We start from the raw sequence: 18364 nt of genomic DNA, 5'->3' as shown, positions 1-18364 counted from the left end.
TCTATATTCTATAGAAACAAATGTTTTATGGTTTGAGCTATTTATAGAATACCCCCAAAAAGTAATTTAAACAACCATCGGCTAGAATTAAGACAATTCTTTTGTAATTATACTAAAATTTAAGAAAACTCACATAGTTTATAGGTGATATTACTGATTGAAATGCACATAGTGTATGCCAGTGTAACCACAAGACGTAATGTAGACTTTCCACATTTACACCTCTAAGAATGCCAATATCCCTTATCATTGTGTGAAAGGAATCACATTAGATTTATTTGACTTAATCTCCCATCTTGCAAGTTCATGCTCTTCTGAGCCTGCAAATTCCAGATAGATGAGAGAGAAATGTCAAGACGAGACCTCAACATTTGCCCTTCTCTGAAGATTTTCATTGTAGCAGGAAAATGGAAATTTCTCATTTCACTTTTTAGATAGTCTGAAATGCTTTCACTGATGACTTCATTAGTTACTTTTTAAATCTAAAAAAACTAGATGACATGCCCTATAATTGCTAGCTTCCTATCTATTTTGTGAAATGCATTTCATATATTTGAATCCCACTTTCTTCTCAAGGGCTTACTCTGCTAGGGTTTTTTGCTCAACAAAAAGCCAGATTACGAGTGGTGCACTAACAGTTACACACAAGCGAAGAGGGGTTTATCACGTCTGTTTGTGTGCATCAGGCGTAACACTCTTTTTTCCAAGTTGAATATAAATGCGATCGCTTGAGCACAATTGAAGTTAGCGCTCGTCGGGTCCTCAGACCTTTGGTTAACTGTTTTGAAAAAATAAAATAAAAAAAACATGTAAAAGTACAGTTAACACTATATAATAGCAATTATTATAAAAAAATTGCACAAAAAGTTATAAGGGCTCAAAGATATGAGGTCTCAAGTGTAAGAAAAATGGCTGGCAAAGGGCTTTAACCGGAAGGTGCTAAGCTGTGCAAGTGCTGAGTTCTATTTGGACTGTGCCTATATATATACAGTGTATATATATATATATATATATATATATATATATATATATATATATATATATATATATATATATATAAATCTGTATATCTATACCTGTATATATTCATATAGATATATATTTTACATTAACATTATAATATATATATATGTGAAAAATATTGTAATGTAAAATATCTGTAACGCGATTTGGGTTGCATGCTTAAGGTCTAACGTGGATTGGGGTTACTGCACACGAAGAATTGGTTATCTTAAGGCGCATAATATGTTAATATTAAATATAAAATATTGAAAAAAATTATTACTAATTATTATAGTTACTGTAAAATATACATGCATTCTATGTATTTTTAGAATATATTAGTGCATCTATAATAATTATTTACATTAATTACTAATATTTTTCAATTCATCCTAATATAACTCATGTGTTAGCGCACATGAAGAATTAGTGTATTTCTGTCAGATTTATGTGGGCAAATTTAAATATATATATATATTTATATTAACAGTAACTAGAATAATTATTAATAGTATTTTATGTTTAATATTTACATAACGTGCCTTAAGATAACAAATTCTTCATGAGCGCTAACTCGACACCATGGTAGATCTAAAGCGCACAACCCAAAGTGCATTACGCATATTTTACATTTAAATATTCTTCACATAGAAAAACATTTTCTTTTTCTTTTAAAATCTACATTTCTATATATACTGTATCTGATGATGTGTAATGTAATATATATATATATATATATATATATTATTATTATTATTATCGGTTATTTGTAGAGCGCCAACAGATTCCGCAGCGCTAATATATATATATATATATATATATATATATATATATATATATATATATATATATATTCAGGTATAGGTATATATAGATATATACTGAAATATATATTTAATTTTCCTGTATGTGAAGAACATTGGAATGTGAAATGTTAATATCTCCTGTCGGCTTAGCCCATGAGTGATAAGTGTTAAAAGTACTAAATAGCACACCACTTGCAATCTGGTCCTATATGTTTTTTTGTTTTGTTTTAAACTTTTCTATATGGAGAGAAAAGGAATGACAAGAAATAATGACAATGTGATCATATGGTAATAAAGCATCTGTAGATTATACAAAATTCTCCTTATGCAAACACATCACATATCTGTTTCCAATTTTGTATTTTACTAAAGAAATAACACATTGAGGAAAAGAAGAATATAGAGCCCCTTTAAGAGCCAACCTTTGACAAAAAATCATTCCTTATATTAATAAAGCAGGAACCCGTAGCTGTCACAAATCAAATTGAATTTGTGCAAAAGAGCTTTTCTAAAGGGACATTCAAAAATAACAACATTCTATAATTTGTTAGTTCATTTTATTAATAAACAAATGCTCATCTCTGGGACGACTTTCTAAACCTCTCTGCTTAGGGCAGATTAGCTAAAAAGGTCAGTCAAGACTACAAGGTCTTTCACATGATTCTTGAAAGGCAAATTTCACCTTGAGAGCCAGTTTTAGTGCTAAGTAAAATTAGCAGTTAAAAGGGGTATTAAAAATATGAAGTACAATTTGTATTCAATGTATTCACATTTATTGAAAGCAGGCAGCAAAATGTACATTTACATTACACAGCAACATTATTATAGAAGTCTGCAGGAATAAACTGTATTTAATGTACAAATCAAATTTCCTTAAATCTTTTGTATATTTTGTTGAAGAGTAAATCTAGGTAGGCTGAAAAGGAGCTTGCATATCTCTTTACCACTCTATGGCAGCAGTGTTTATGGCAATATTATGAATTGTTGCAATTTTTTTTGCAATAGAATGGTAAAGGGACATCTTAATGCAATTATAAAATGTTTTTATTCTATAGACGTTTTTATTATTGTGCTAAATACATGCACCAGCCATGGTCACATGCCACATCTGAGCAGGTTACGACTGGCAGTTACGTTCTTATCTCATTCCTTATTGGCTCACCAGTGATGTTCTGCTCAGAAGTGGTAAGGCATTTTTTTTTTTTATTAAAATGTCCCTTTATGTTATATCTGTGTGGCTTTTTTTCCTACTGCCATTGCTTGTTTTGGATTAGGAGATTTGTAACTGTCAGGAATAATTCAATACAAAGACCCTAATTCTAATTAGAGGGCATATGTTCTATATTTTGTCATTTTATATTTTTATGAAATAAAATGTATTCTATAAAGTATAATATAGTGTATACTATAATTTGCTATTTTGTATTTTAATTCAGCAAATCCAAAAACTACGGAGGGAGCTGGTTGCATCCCAAGTAAAGGTGGCCACTTTAACGTCACAGCTTTCAGCTAATGTAAGTCATTTGTTTGCTCTGGTGATCCTTTACCATATACTGTTCTAGTTTCAGAATTTAATTGGACAATAAATTGTATATAAATGCTAGATAAAAAATGTATTCATAAGCATTCAAAGCAAAGATTAGCCTGAAATGTAGATGTATTTTTAAATTGATATTACTTGTTTAACTATTAAAAAATAAGTGTGTAGTTTTAGTTTCTTTAAAGTACTTTAATTTCTATAAAGTAATGGGCACAGATAAAGGTCTAGATTACGTGGAGTGCAAAAATATTAATGCTGTTGTGTGTTAACATCACTGGAGCACATTCAATATCACTGGAGCAATAGTAGGGCGTGTTAAATAGATAGTCTGCTCCAGAATTGTTATTGTTTAAAAAGAGAGATTATCCTTTTATTACACATTCCCCAGTTTTGAATAACCACACTGTTATATTAATACACTTTTTACCTTTGTGATTACCTTGTATCTAAGCCTCTGCAGACTGCCTTTTTTTTCCAGTTTTTTTGACAAACTTGCATATTTGACCAATAAATAACTCCACGGGAGTGAGCACAATGTTATCTATATAACACACATGGACTAGCACTGTCTAGCTGTGAAAGCTGTCAAAATGCACTGAGATAAGAGGCGGCCTTTAAGGGCTTAGAAATTAGCATATGAGCTTACCTAGGTTTAGCTTTCAACAAACAATTTAAAGATAACCAAGCAAATTTTATTATAAAAATAAATTGGACAGTTGTTTAAAATTGCATGTCCTATCTGAATCATGAAATTTTAATTTTGACTAGACTGTCCCTTTAAGTCCAATTAAATAAAAATAGAAAATCTAATACAGCAGTATTAGTCTTGTACTTCCTACTAATGCTCAATGGCAGATCCCTTTAATTCTTCAACAAAACCTTTGTTTCATAAGCGATAAATAAGTGAAAATAACTTAAATTCTTTATTTTTATGTGAATTGTTATGCTAACTAGCAAGCTATAATGGTTCACGTCAGGTATCAAAAACACAAGACAACTCACCACATAATATGTAATGCGAGAGCAATAAGCGTGCTAATAGCGATCTCTGCACTATTATGTTAAATACTTAACCATCTACTGGTCTTATTCTTTGTGCGAGGTTGTGTTAAAGATAACGTACCCTGCACTATTGATTGTAATCCACTTGTAATCTAGTCAATGTGTGTAACCAATCACTGTGTGAAAAATACCAATCGTTATTTTATCAGTTTTTAAAGTGCCTTAACATTACTATATGCTATGCATCCTCCCCATAGCCTTTGTTTGTCTCTAATTGTCCTCAGCAGAAGAGGTTTGATAAAGAAAACTTAGGTTTAAATATGGCGCCCATTACTTTATAGAAGCTCAGGAGTATTGTAATCCCCGAATCTCACAATTATATTACAGAAAAAATGGATACAATAAAGTACAGTACATATTGTTTTACATGTTGTCTTATTATAGATTTTCATCTACTGCTAAATGTAGGAAAATAAACGTACACATTGGGCCCAGGGCAGATTCGATTTAAATTAAATACATTTTAATCACTTTTTAAAAAATCACTAGTCAGTAAGACTCAATTTAAATCATGGTTTCCTACATAAAGGTTTTATTTTTAGAATAATAACTTTTTTCCACTTGCATCAGAAAATCACCAATTTACATATACACTGATCAGCCACAGCATTAAAACCGTGAAGTGAATGACATTGATTATATTGTCACAATGGCACCTGTCAAGGGGTGGGATATATTAGGCAGCAAGATAAAAGTCCGTTCTTGAATTTCATGTGTTGGAAGCAGGAAAAATGTGCATGCAAAAAGATCTGAGTGACTTTGATAAGGGCCAAATAGTGATGGCTAGAGTCTGGGCCAGAGCATCTCCAAAACGGCAAGTCTTGTGGGGTGTTTCTGGTATGCAGGGGTGCAAGGAAGCCGTCTGGTCCGATCACACAGAAGAGCTACTGTAGCTGAAATTGCTGAAAAAAATAATGCTAACCATGATAGAAAGGTGTCAGAACACACAGTGCATCACAGTTTGCTGCATATGGGACTGTGTAGGCACAGACCAGTCAGAGTGGCCATGATGACCCCTGTCCACTGTCAAAAGCACCTTCAATGGGGACATGAGTGTCAGAACTGGACCATGGAGCAACGGAAGAAGGGTGCCTGGTCTGATGAATCGCGTTTTCTTTTAGATCAGGTGGATGGCTGGGTGCGTGTGCTTCATTTACATGAGAAGAGAAGGCAGCAGGATGCACTATGGGAAGAAGACAAGCCGGCTGTGATGCTGTGGATCTCTGTAACTGAGATGTAGGGGATATGAAGCACAACTGCAGAATAATAGCTACCATATAAATATAAGAAAGTTGGACTTAGTTATTTATACAGGATATTTGGCTAGGTAAGGTAGGGATCCCAGGAAGCTTAACTGGGACCAGGGTATAAACTTGATAGCAATAATGGAGGTTTTAATAAAATAGACACCTAGCATTTTCTCTTACAGTGTGGTTTGGTTTTACAAACTATTGGTGCAGCTGTAAGCGGTGGAGAGGTGCTGCAGTAGGTAAACTCAAACCAAGTCTGCATGAATAGTAAATGTATGTGACACATCAAACTTAGTTGCAACTATAAATAAACTTGTAATATAGAATTAAGAGGTACCTCTAGGAAGATTGTTTAGCGATTTGCCGAAGACCAAGTGCTGCAATCCCTTAGGTACTTGGAGCAGGGATGAGCTGGAAACGCTGGGAGCTGGCAGCAGGTTGATGTTGCAGAAAGGTGTAACGCCATAGAGAGCAGAAGCGATGTGTGCATTTAGCATGAGGAGGATGACGTCACCAGCTGTGTGTGTACAGAGAGATCCCTGTCAGTTCCGTTCTGAGGATTAGGAGGAAGTAAAGTGAGTGCCAGTTCAACGGAACTGAAGAGCTGGATCTCCAAGATAGAAATCCGGATAGCTGTAGATTCTAACCAGGAGGATTTGAGAAGGAGTAATTCCACTTCAAGCTTGGACGCAAACTAGGAAGGCTACCTAGGAAAATTACCAAGCAAAGTAAAAGGGAGGAGGCTGGCCTTTATACAGGAGTTACAAGTAAGGTCATCCTCGAGACAGGAATAGTATATAGTATAGAGATGGCATGAGACCGGCAGAGGCAGTGTTGTGCTCTGGGCAATGTTCTGCTGGGAAACCTTGGGTTCAAGAATTCATGTGGATGTTACTTTGACACGTACCACCTACCTAGAGATTGTTGCAGACCATGTACACCCCTTCATGGCAATGGTGTTCCCTGATGCCAGTGGCCTCTTTCATCAGGATAATACTCCCTGCAAAAATTGTTCACTAATGGTTTGAGGAACAAGACAAAGAGTTACAGGTGTTGCATTGGCCTCCAAATTCCCCAGATTTTAAGCATCTGAGCATCTGTGGAATGTGCTGGAACAACATATCCGATCCATGGGGGCCCCACCTCGCAACTTACAGGACTTAAGGATTTACTGCTAATGTCTTGGTGCCAGATTCCACAGAACACGTTCAGAGGTCTTGTGGAGTCCATAAGAGCTGTTTTAGCAGCATGAGGGGTTTTAATGTTCTAAAGCGAGAAATCCAAGATGCATTATGCATGTTTTACACTACAATGTTCTTCACATAGAAAAAAGGGAATTTTTATTATTAAATATATATTTCTATATATATATGTGATATATATATATATATATATATATATATATATATATATATATTTATTTATTTATTTAAGGTGCCATATCCACATATACATATTGCTTGGTGGTCTCTACATTTAGCCACCAATCAGCAAGTGCTACTCAGGTTCTGAACCAAAAACTGCCTGCTCTGTCTGTATCATGAAAGAAAAAAAAAATGGGTTTCATATCCCTTTAATTGCTGATATATACTATGTGTGTGTAAATATATATATATATATATATATATATATATATATATATAAAAATGTATATAAATATTTTAATGTTCCTTTTATAAATCGGTATATGATATGAAAATGTACATTAGCCTATATATTTAAGTTTCATTATTTCTATTATAAATATGTGATATGAATACTATAAATGTATAATTTGTATTAATGGCACAGAAGAGTACAGCTTTCTATACGGTGGTCTGTATCACTTCTGTGCCAAAGCTACTATAGTTTTTGTGCCTAACAATCAATCAATACATGAAAGGATACAGAGATAATAACTTTGTGAAACATGAAGCAGTTTGTGATTGATAATAGCACTTCAGCTTGTTTCCTTTGAATTTTTTTTTCTTTTTATAATAAGTTTAGTTGTGTGATACTCTAACATCAGCTACCTTCACGCTACTACGAAGCTGTTTAGTCTCTATTACATCTTGAAAAAAGAAACGATGATTAAAAAAATGCGTATTTTTTTTCTTTCCCTGTAAAATATTATTAAAATCATTATAATAAACAGCATATGCACTAGTGAAAAAATGATATTATCTTAGCTAGGTTAAAGTGGAGTTTTTTTCTATGCGAGCGCCGCAGCCTTCTTTTACAGTCATTGGTTTAACAAATACATTTTTTGAGGCTTGTTTGGACAGTTGCTTATATGCAATGTAAGGCTGTAAAATCTTTATTTTGGGGGTTGAACTGAAGTCTTAGTGTACAGCACAGTGTTAACATTAAAGTTATTTGTATAGATACATCAGAATTTAAAGGGACAGTCTACTCCAGAATTGTTTATGGTTTAAAAAGATAGATAATTTCTTTATTACCCATTCCCTAGTTTGCATAACCAACACTTTTTATCTCTGTGATTACCTTATACCTAAGCCTCTGCAGACTGCACCCTTATTTCAGTTCTTTTGACAGACTTGCATTTTAGCCAATCTGTGCTGACTCCTAGGTAACTCCACGGGAGTGAGCACAATGTTATCTACATGACACACATGAACTAGTGCTGTCTAGCTGTAAAAAAACATTCAAAATACACTGAGATAAGAGGCGGCCTTCAAGGGCTTAGAAACTAGCATGTGAACCTACATAGGGTTAGCTTTCAAAAAAGAATACCCAGAGAACAAAGCAAAATTTGATGATAAAAGTAAATTTGAAAGTTTTTTAAAGGGACAGATAGAGTATACAATTTTAAACAACTTTCCAATTTATCTTTTATCACATCTTCATTTTCTTGTTATCCTTTTTTGAAAAGCAGGAAAGTAAGATCAGGAATGTGCATGTGTCTGCAGCACTATATGGCAGCAGTTTTGCATCAATGTTATACATTAGCAAGAGCACTAGATGGCAGCACTATTTCCTATTCTATCGTGCTCCAGGCATGCGCACGCTACCTATCTAGATATATCTTCAACAAAGAATAACAAAAGAACAAAACTCATTTGATAATAGAAGTAAATTGGAAGCTTTTTTTACAAAATTGTGTTCTCTATCTGAATCATGAAACATTTTTTTGGGTTTCATGTCTATTTAAAATGCTCTTACTGAATCATGAAGTTTAATTTTAACTAGATTGTCTTTTTAAAGGGACAGTATGCACCAATTGTCATATAACTGCATGTAATAGACACTACTATAAAGAATAAGATGCACAGATACTGATATAAAAATCCAGTATAAAACTGTTTAAAAACTTACTTAGAAGCTCCCAGTTTAGCTCTGTTAAAAACGTAGTTGGAACACCCACTAAAAAACAGACACTCCCCCCTCCCCTTCCTCTGCATATGAACGACTCTTTACACAAACAGGAGCAGGCTGGAGCAGGTATACATAAGTATGCTTCTGAAACTTTGGGGCTTGGTTAGGAGTCTGAAAATCAGCGCAGTGTTATTAAAAAAATAAGCAAAACTATACATTTAAAAACAAACAAACCTGTATAGGCTATATAAATGGATCATCTACAGAACATTTATGCACGGAAAAATCTAGTGTATAATGTCCCTTTAAGCTTCTGCATGTAAAATAAATGTTTCAATCCATTTTGTTACTTGAATCATAAAAATGAGTGTACATATCAAGCAATCACTGTGTAACATGTAGGATGTTTAGAGTTCTCAATTTCACAGAATGTACTCCAGCCTCTCTTGGCACATTGATAAAACTTCAGTTTTCAGATTTAGTTTACAGGAAAGACAGACACATATGTAGTGAAAGGGCAACATATTAACTTAGTAATATAAAACAAAGTGGTAGACTCCAGTAAGGTTTAGCATCAAAGGGATATGAAAGGGACATGAAAGTCAAAATTGCATGGTTTAAACATTCCAATTTTAAGAAACTTTTAAATTTACTTCTATTTTCAAATTAATTCAATTTTTTTTGATATGCTTAAAAAAAACAATAGAAAAAAGCATTCCGAGGTAGGCTTAGACTCAGCTACACACAACTGGGAGCTAGCTGCTGATTGATGGATACACTCATATGCATCTTGTCATCAGATGTGTTCAGCTAACCATTAGAGTTTTGCTGCTCTAGAGCTGATTTTAACTATGTATTTAACAATTTTGCAGGAATTAAACATATAGTAATATGCAAGCCATAGTGCAATCATGTAATGATCTGACACATTAGAGCATTTTCTCTTTGCACATGTATGTCCATTTAAGAGTAAATATTAACATTAAAGGGACTTGAAACCCAACATTTTTCTTTTATGATTTAGATAGAGAATACAGTTTTAAACAACACTCCAATGTATTTCTTTTATTTCATTTGCTTCATTTTTCAGATATCCTTTGTTGAAGAACTAGCAATGCACATGGGTGAGACAATCACACAAGGCATCTATGTGCAGCTACCAATCAGCAGCTACAGGGCCTATTTAGATATGCTTTTGAACAAAGGATATCAAGAGAATTACGCAATTTAGATAATAGAAGCAAATTGGAAAGTTGTTTAAAATTGCGTGCTCCATCTGAATCATAAAAAAATTGGGTTTCATGTCTCTTTAATTCAAAACAGAGGTTCATATTTTCTCAGTTCATTCTTTGTAGATTCTGCTATTTTGTCCTCTCACTTACTTTAAAGGGCCATGATACCCACATTTATTCTTTCATGATTTAGAAAGAGAATGCAATTTTAAACATCTTTCTAATTTACTTCTATTATCTCATTTGTTTTATTCTCTTGATATTCTTTGCTGAAAAGCATATCTAGATATGCTCAGTAGCTGCTGATTGGTTGCTGCACACAGAAGCCTCGTGTGATTGGCTTACCCATGTGCATTGCTTTTTCTTCAACTAAGGATATCTAAAAAATGAAGCAAAATAAATAATAGAAGTAAATTGTAATGTTGTTTAAATTTGTATTCTCTACCTGAATCATGAAAGAAAGATTTTGGGTTTAGTGGCCCTTTAACTTTTGGCTGGACTCAAGCAAAGTTCTACTTATGTTGGCGATTAGTCAACAGTTTGCTTTCAGTTTTATTGAGATACTGACTAATACTACATTGGTTCACTTTGATAGAGGTTTTGAATCAGTTTTCACCATAATGCAAACACAGGGTGCTGCTGAAGCACAGTGTGGTTTCCATGACTGACATTCACGTGTGGCCCATTTATAATATTTCTACAATAAAATGATGCTTTTGTATGAAGAAAATAAAAGCCATAGAAAAGATATATACCAGCTTTTTGGAGAACGTACTACAATCATAAAACCCCTGTATATATCATAATCACCTGAAATACATAGAAATCAATCTACTCTGAAAATGTCATGCATTATAATTCATAACAATACGTTTTGTAGGCAATTGATACAAACATGTTTCTATTGATTTATAATCTATGTGGCCCTGCTGGGAAAGTATTTGCTTTTTGAAATCTTAGTGTTTTGTTTTCATTGTTGCTTTGGGAAATTGTAACAGTGAGATAACAATTTTTGGAAATCATACTCTACTACAATATGCTTTGAAAAAACTGAAATTTGTACCTTAAAATTACTATTTAGTTTTAAGTGTTTGCTAAAAGTACAAAGTACATTTATTTAAACATCTCCAAAGCTTTCTGAACTGTAATCCTCTTTTTGGCCCACTTCAGTCTGGTTTCTGTTGTATGCACTCAACCGGTGGCATATTTAGGTTTTGTGCTGCTCTAGGCACTCAAAATTCTGCTGCCCCCTAATCCCCCCTCCCATCAAGGTTTTATGCCTTTTTTGGCCATAATATTTTTTGCTCATGGAGTAACCTGAATTAAAAAAAAAACCATTGCATTTCCTATGTAAATGTTCTCCAGGGCTTGCAAAACACTTGCATACACACATACACACACACATATTCACAGACACATACACTCACATAGTTATACACATAGTCATGCACATAAACATATACACACACACTATTATATACCTGTATAATATAATTATTATGACCCTAGGGAGGTCTCCCTAAGGGTGATGGGGGAAACCAGAAGTGGACTTCTTGCCCAGTGTGCTTAGAGGAATGTGGCTGCACATCACTGACGAGGCCCATAGGAGGCCGAAATGATCGTCTGGGGTTGTCATGTTCCTTGTTTAGAGGAGAATTGCTTGGTATTTCGGGGCTGGACTGACCTTACTTGGTGGGATCAGACTGATATACTTCAGGAAAGTTTTCCTCTGAGTAAAGCACACTGGTCTAAAAGAGGCTGCTCCTGGGTGGTAAATCACCATAGAACTAGCTGATGAGCTGTTGTTTGTTCCTGGTAGAGCGCTTGTCTCTTCGTATGCAAATTACCTGTATAATACTTCTAAAATATAACGGTAAGCTTCTTACAAATATATGTATCAAAAATTAAAAAGAATAGAGCAGTTAACAAAATCCTTAACTGCTAAAGAGTGACCAAGACCGCACTAGAGTACAAAAATGGTTTTAATTCATCTGTCTGCTAGGCATACTTAAATACATCACAATTGTAAAACATATACATTAGTATGTGAACAGATGTCCCACCCACAAATGCCTAGGAATTAATAGTAGTAGCACATAAGTGTAAAAGCACGCTCCAAACATGCATCCTCTTTCCGGCTTGTGGACAGTTATTAACAGGGAAATACACAGAGAAGCTGGTTATGAATCCGGTTTTAAAACGTTAAACACAGGATATTCAGGCATGCTTACAGAGGGTAGGATAGCCAACAACACAGACCTCTGCAGGGCTACCACAAGCCTCAATCACAGAAGCAGGTAAGGATTGGGTTCCCACTCATAGCAACTACTGCCCGCTTTAAAGCTGATCCAAATATCGCTTGCTCACCAACATATGATCCATCTCTCCAAGGTGAGTACTTGTCCGGTTCTCAATTGTGATGGAACCATCTTGCTTTTTCTCCAGATCAGTGGCCGCAATAAGTGACTTGAGAACCGGACAAGTACTCACCTTGGAGAGATGGATCATCTGTTGGTGAGCAAACGTTATGAGGATCAGCTTTAAAGCGGGCAGTAGTTGCTATGAGAGGGAAGCCATTCCTTACCTGCTTCTGTGATTGAGGCTTGTGGTAGCCCTGCAGAGGTCTGTGCTGTTGGCTATCCTACCCTCTGTAAGCATGCCTGAATATCCTGTGTTTAACGTTTTAAAACTGGATTCATAACCAACTTCTCTGTGTATTTCACTGTTAATAACTGTCCACAAGCCGGAAAGAGGATGCATGTTTGGAGTGCGCTTTTTGCACTTATTTGCTCCTATTAATTCCTAGGCATTTGTGGGTGCCACTGAAGAGTGTTTGCAAGGACATCTGTTCATATACTAATGTATATGTTTTAATATGTTTTACAATTGTGGTGTATTTAAGTATGCTTAGCAGACAGATGAATTGAAACCTTTTTTGTACTCTAGTGCGGTCTTGGTCACTCTATAGCAGTTAAAGATTTTGTTAACTGCTCTTTTCTTTTTAATTTTTGATACATATATATTAGTGACTATCAGCACATTGTTACATATTAACTATCAGCCTGAGTAATTGTATGAGCTATCCTCCATGATTTATTCTTACAAATATAGCCACCAAAATGTGCTGCCCCTTTCCAATCTGTCGCCCTAGGCAAGTTCCTTATTTGCCTAGGCCAAAACATTCCCTTGCACTCAGCAGAACGGCTGTAGCAAATACGTTTTTCAAGTATTTTCTGAAATATGATGCCATAACAAACCGTAAAAATTATTTTGAGAATGTTTCTAGTCTAGTGAACTCTTATGTTTGTTGTCATCATGGCGGTGTTAAAGGGACGTATAAGGAATTTTTCCCTTTGGTACATCAAAGAGCAGACATTTTAAAATGTTTTTGAGATTTGTTTTCTAAACGGATGCGCCTTACGTTTTAAAAAAATATTTTTCTTTTCATGCTTGTGAGGCTTTCCACTGTTCGCTAGTAAAGCCGTAAGAGCTTTGCAGTGACCGGTCTCTAGTATCTAGTTGTACATAATTATGTACTTCTTGTTAGCTAAGACTCATTTTGAAGTTGAAAATTGACCAGAATTCTGCATTCCTTGTGCTTGTCGGCTTTCACCTCTTTTTAAAACAAAAATAAAATAATAAATAGGGCAATTGTAGAGAAGGATAGATGCAGGGACAATGTTCCCATAACCTGAAGGACAGCTGGGAGTTGTGTAATTGCCTGTTGACATTTTTATTTGTATGTAGGAAAAAATCCCCAGTGAGTTCCAAATTCCAGTGCAGAGTTTATTTATATCTGGTCTGTAATTGGCCACATTACACTGGAACAGTTAAAAGTATGTGCAAAACACCAGACATTTTGCTGTTGAACTACAATTTTTAAATACCTCAACTAAAAGATCATTTTCTTTATATATTTATTTTATTTAATAGATGTTTTGATATTTATATTCTTTTTAAGCATCACTAATATTTAACTACTGATAACCAACTGTCAGGCACATCAACAATACGATTTCCTCATTATAATAATAATAATAATAATAATAATAATAATAATAAAAAAGGGACTTTTTACTTGACATTTTTTATTGTTCAAAAATATAGATAATCTCTTTATTACCTATTCCCAGGTTTTTCATAACCAACACTGTTATAATAATACACTTTTTACCTCTGTGATTACCTTGCACCTAACCCTCTGCAGACTGCCCCCTTTTCTCAGTTCTTTTGACAGATATGCATTTTAGCCAACCAGTGCGGACTCATAAATAACTCCATGGGAGTGAGAGCAATGTTATCTACATGGCACTCATGAACTAGCAGTGTCTAACTGTGAAAAACTTTCAAAATGCACTGAGATGAGAGGCAACCTTCAATGGCTTAGAAATCAGTTTAGCTTACAACAAAGAATACAAAGAGTACAAACCAAATTTGATGCTAAAAGTAAATTGAAAATTGCATGACCTATCTGAATCATGAAAGTTTCACTTTGACTTGACTGTGCCTGTCATTGTCAACACTTCTTTTCCTGTAATATTCCTCTGAAATCCTGCGGTGTGTCATCAAGGTGGAAGAGGCTGTTCCCCACAGCTTATGGTGCTGAAGGGGTCCACTCTTCCATAACCCATATTTGTCTCCATACCTAGGGGCATTTGCAACCACTAATTTGGAAAAAGGGTCTCTTCCCTTTCATATTATGTTTCTCATTTACCTAGGTTTTAGTGATTGCCGCAAAATGTCAAATTATGGTGATCGCTTAATAAAGGTAAAAAACAGCCAGTTGGAGGGGACGGGGCTTAAGGGACATTGTACTCAACATTTTTCTCTCCTTTAATTTGTTCCCAATGATCCACTTTACCTGCTAAAGTATATTAAATTGTTTACAAGTATTCCCATTACCCTTATATTGGCATTTGAAATAGTTGATTTAGCCTGTGGTATCCCCACCTATCCTAAAAGTTTTTGGCCTTAAGGCCAAGCTGTGTAAACACAGCCAGCAGAAGAAATTACACTCCCTATGGGGTATAGAAGAGACAAGGTAATAGAATGTTAATTTTCCATTGTTCTCTCCAAGTATTGGTGATTGGTTTATGAACAGATATAAGATAAAGAAGCAGGTATATGTACACAATGTGATAAAGTAATGAGATCTGATTATACCTACAAGCTCAACCCATTTTATTAGGTTGTGGCTTCAAAACACAAAATCAGCTAATTCATATACACAAATAAACCTTAAAAATGGAAACACATTAAGGGAAAAACTTTTTTTTATAGTATACTGCCCCTTTAAAGGAGGCATGTCTCCCCCCTCCCCTTTGTGAGGGACACATGAAACCTCATTTGAATTTGCTATTATTTACCCTTATTGTAAAAATTATACTGGGCCATATGTGAGTTGTTGAGTTTTATTCTGCTATTTCATATATAATTATTTGTTTTGTCATTAACAAAATCAAAGAAACTGGAGAAATATTAAGGTTAGCTTTTTAAGTATGCTTAAAACAAGTACCCATTTATATGATATAAATTGTTTTATTTGAAAACATTTAATTTTCTAAATAAAACAATCTAACAGAATAAAGACAATCATTTCTACCATGCTATCATTGGCTCGCTGCAGGGGGTAAACTAAGATTATACACTGTGTTGATAACAGGGAAGAAATAAAGCTAGTTACTTATCACATAAAAATGTGTGTTTCATCAAGTGATGGTTTTTATGCCACAAGTGTGAGACTTGATGAATCTCTGAATGGTTTCCTTCTGCTTCATTTACAGTCTCATTTGGTGGCTGCTTTTGAGAAGAGCTTAGGAAATATGACGGGAAGACTGCAAAGTCTAACAATGACAGCTGAACAAAAGGTGAGTTTATTAAAGCAGTTTTTGAAGGCTATAATCCTTTGCAGCTTAAACTGATGAAATAAAAATAATAATAATAATATATATATATACAGTACACACAGCCTTTTGACATTGCAGGTTTTTGAACTGTTAAAACAGAAATAACTACAATGAAAATGTCAGACGTTTTACATCTAACAAACAAAAATCCAGAAAAAAACCCCAGTTAATTATTAGGAACAAATTAAAAAAAAAAATCTACAACACCCTGATTGCATAAGTCTTCAGATCTTTTGCATTTATTACAGCAGCAAGTCTTTGTGAATAAGTCTATTAACTTCTGCACATCTAGACTTTGGAATGTTATCTCACTCTTGCAAAAAAAGTTCAAGTTCCTTCAAATTGCATGGGGAACTCCTGTGTACAGCTCTCTTTAGGTCATTCCACAGGTTTTTCAATGGTATTGAGGTCCGGGCTCTGACTGGGCCATTCCAAGACTTTGGTTTTCCTTTTCAGAAGCCATGCCCTTGTCGAATTAGATGTGTGCTTTGAGTCATTGTCATGTTGGAATGAAATTCCTCTTTATCTTCAGCTTTCTAACAGAGCCCAGCAGGTTTTGTGCCAAAATATCTTGATATTTGGAGCCATTCATTATCCCATCTATCTTTACAAAAACCCTTGACCCAGTTCAAGAGAAGCCTCACCTCCAAAAATTAAATACATTTTTTTTTTTGGATCACCTTAATGTAAATAATAGAATGCATTATAATTTAATATCTTGGCCTGCTGGCACAGCCAATACATTAAATATGATAGTAATGCTCTTGGTTTCTAGAGTGAGGGATCATTACACAAGTATAAGGACATTGCCTATCTACAGAGGTATGACTTTACCTGATGCAAGGCATCATTTTGTTTCATGCAATTGATGTATAAATGTTCAGTGCAGGATTAGTATGACCAGCAAGAGGAAGGAACCTATCAGGGCTAAAGAACAATATGTAAAAAGTAGTGCAGCCTCTAGAAGGTTCCGGGCAAGAGACAGAATAAAATTAAAGAGGGTGCACTATGTATATCTATATGTTTATACCTCTGTCCGTCTGTCCGTTTGTTGTCTATCTTTCTATCTATCTATCTATCTATCTATCTATCTATCTATCTATCTATCTATCTATCTGCTTCTATGTAATATGATTTTTGATGATATGCTTCCTATTTTTTTATTCCCTGATACTTTTGGTTGTTTACAGAGTTGGTGAAAGAGAATAAGGAAGTAATAAACATTCTTGTTTTATTTTATTGCATCCTTGCTTTGATTGCAAGAAAGCTTGCGTATGTAAGTAAGGAGTAACTTGTTAATACTCCAGAATAATGGGCCAAAAGTTTTAAAGCTGACGTTTGCCTATTTTGACAAATACCATAATTTCCATAATTCCCATAGATATCTCAGATTACCACGCTGCAATTCAAATAGTAGAAAAAGATCCAGATTCATTTTGTGAAGCTGACTACAATACCTGAAGTAGATTGAGTAGAATGAGTTAACATACTTGGTAAAATAAAAAATACAATTATATATATGTATTTATACAAAAAACATGCGCGATAACAGGGTTTTGAGGTGGAACTCCCTACTCATATGGAAAGTGCTTTGTATCTAAAACCACAATACAGATTCTCTCCATTTTAAGCACTGTATATTCGTAAAAACATACGAAAGAGACTACAAAGAGGCAAAGGGATCCATTTATCAAATGTCAAGTGGACATAATTCGCTACAGCTGGACATAGCTGCAGGTAGATAGCATACGCTGTCCGCATTTATCATTGCACAAGCAATTCACCGAAAAGGCTTGTGCAATGCTGCCTCCTGCTTACTGGCGGCCAATCAGCCACTAGCAGGGGCTGTCAATCATCCTGAGTGGATCAGTATGATTCTTACGACCGCTGCTTCTTAACTTGTATTTCAGACACGCATGAAACAATGGGCCTCTGAAGCAGTAAGCGCTGCTTGATAAATGTAGCCCAAAAACGTTGTTTCTTTCATGTAAATAGCAAGAGTCCATGAGCTAGTGACGTATGGGATATACATTCCTACCAGGAGGGGCAAAGTTTCCCAAACCTCAAAATGCCTATAAATACACCCCTCACCACACCCACAAATCAGTTTTACAAACTTTGCCTCCTGTGGAGGTGGTGAAGTAAGTTTGTGCTAGATTCTACGTTGATATGCGCTCCGCAGCAGGTTGGAGCCCGGTTTTCCTCTCAGCGTGCAGTGAATGTCAGAGGGATGTGAAGAGATTATTGCCTA

The 18364-nt window shown here is 34.8% G+C and overlaps 1 protein-coding gene across 1 annotated transcript in view; it reads left to right on the top strand.

Moving 5' to 3' along the window:
* The window catches only part of NAV3 (neuron navigator 3), a 756623-nt gene that overhangs the window by 620050 nt on the left and 118209 nt on the right, over nucleotides 1-18364 (top strand). Inside the window, 2 exon segments of the mRNA XM_053716761.1 lie at nucleotides 3245-3322; nucleotides 15991-16074. Of these exon segments, the coding sequence (XP_053572736.1) occupies nucleotides 3245-3322; nucleotides 15991-16074 (162 nt within the window).

This window comes from Bombina bombina, chromosome 6, assembly GCF_027579735.1.
Source record: "Bombina bombina isolate aBomBom1 chromosome 6, aBomBom1.pri, whole genome shotgun sequence".
NCBI classification, from domain to species: Eukaryota; Metazoa; Chordata; class Amphibia; order Anura; family Bombinatoridae; genus Bombina; species Bombina bombina.
The sequence above is the reverse complement of the archived record's forward strand: the minus strand, read 5'-3'. Positions and strand labels throughout refer to the sequence as shown.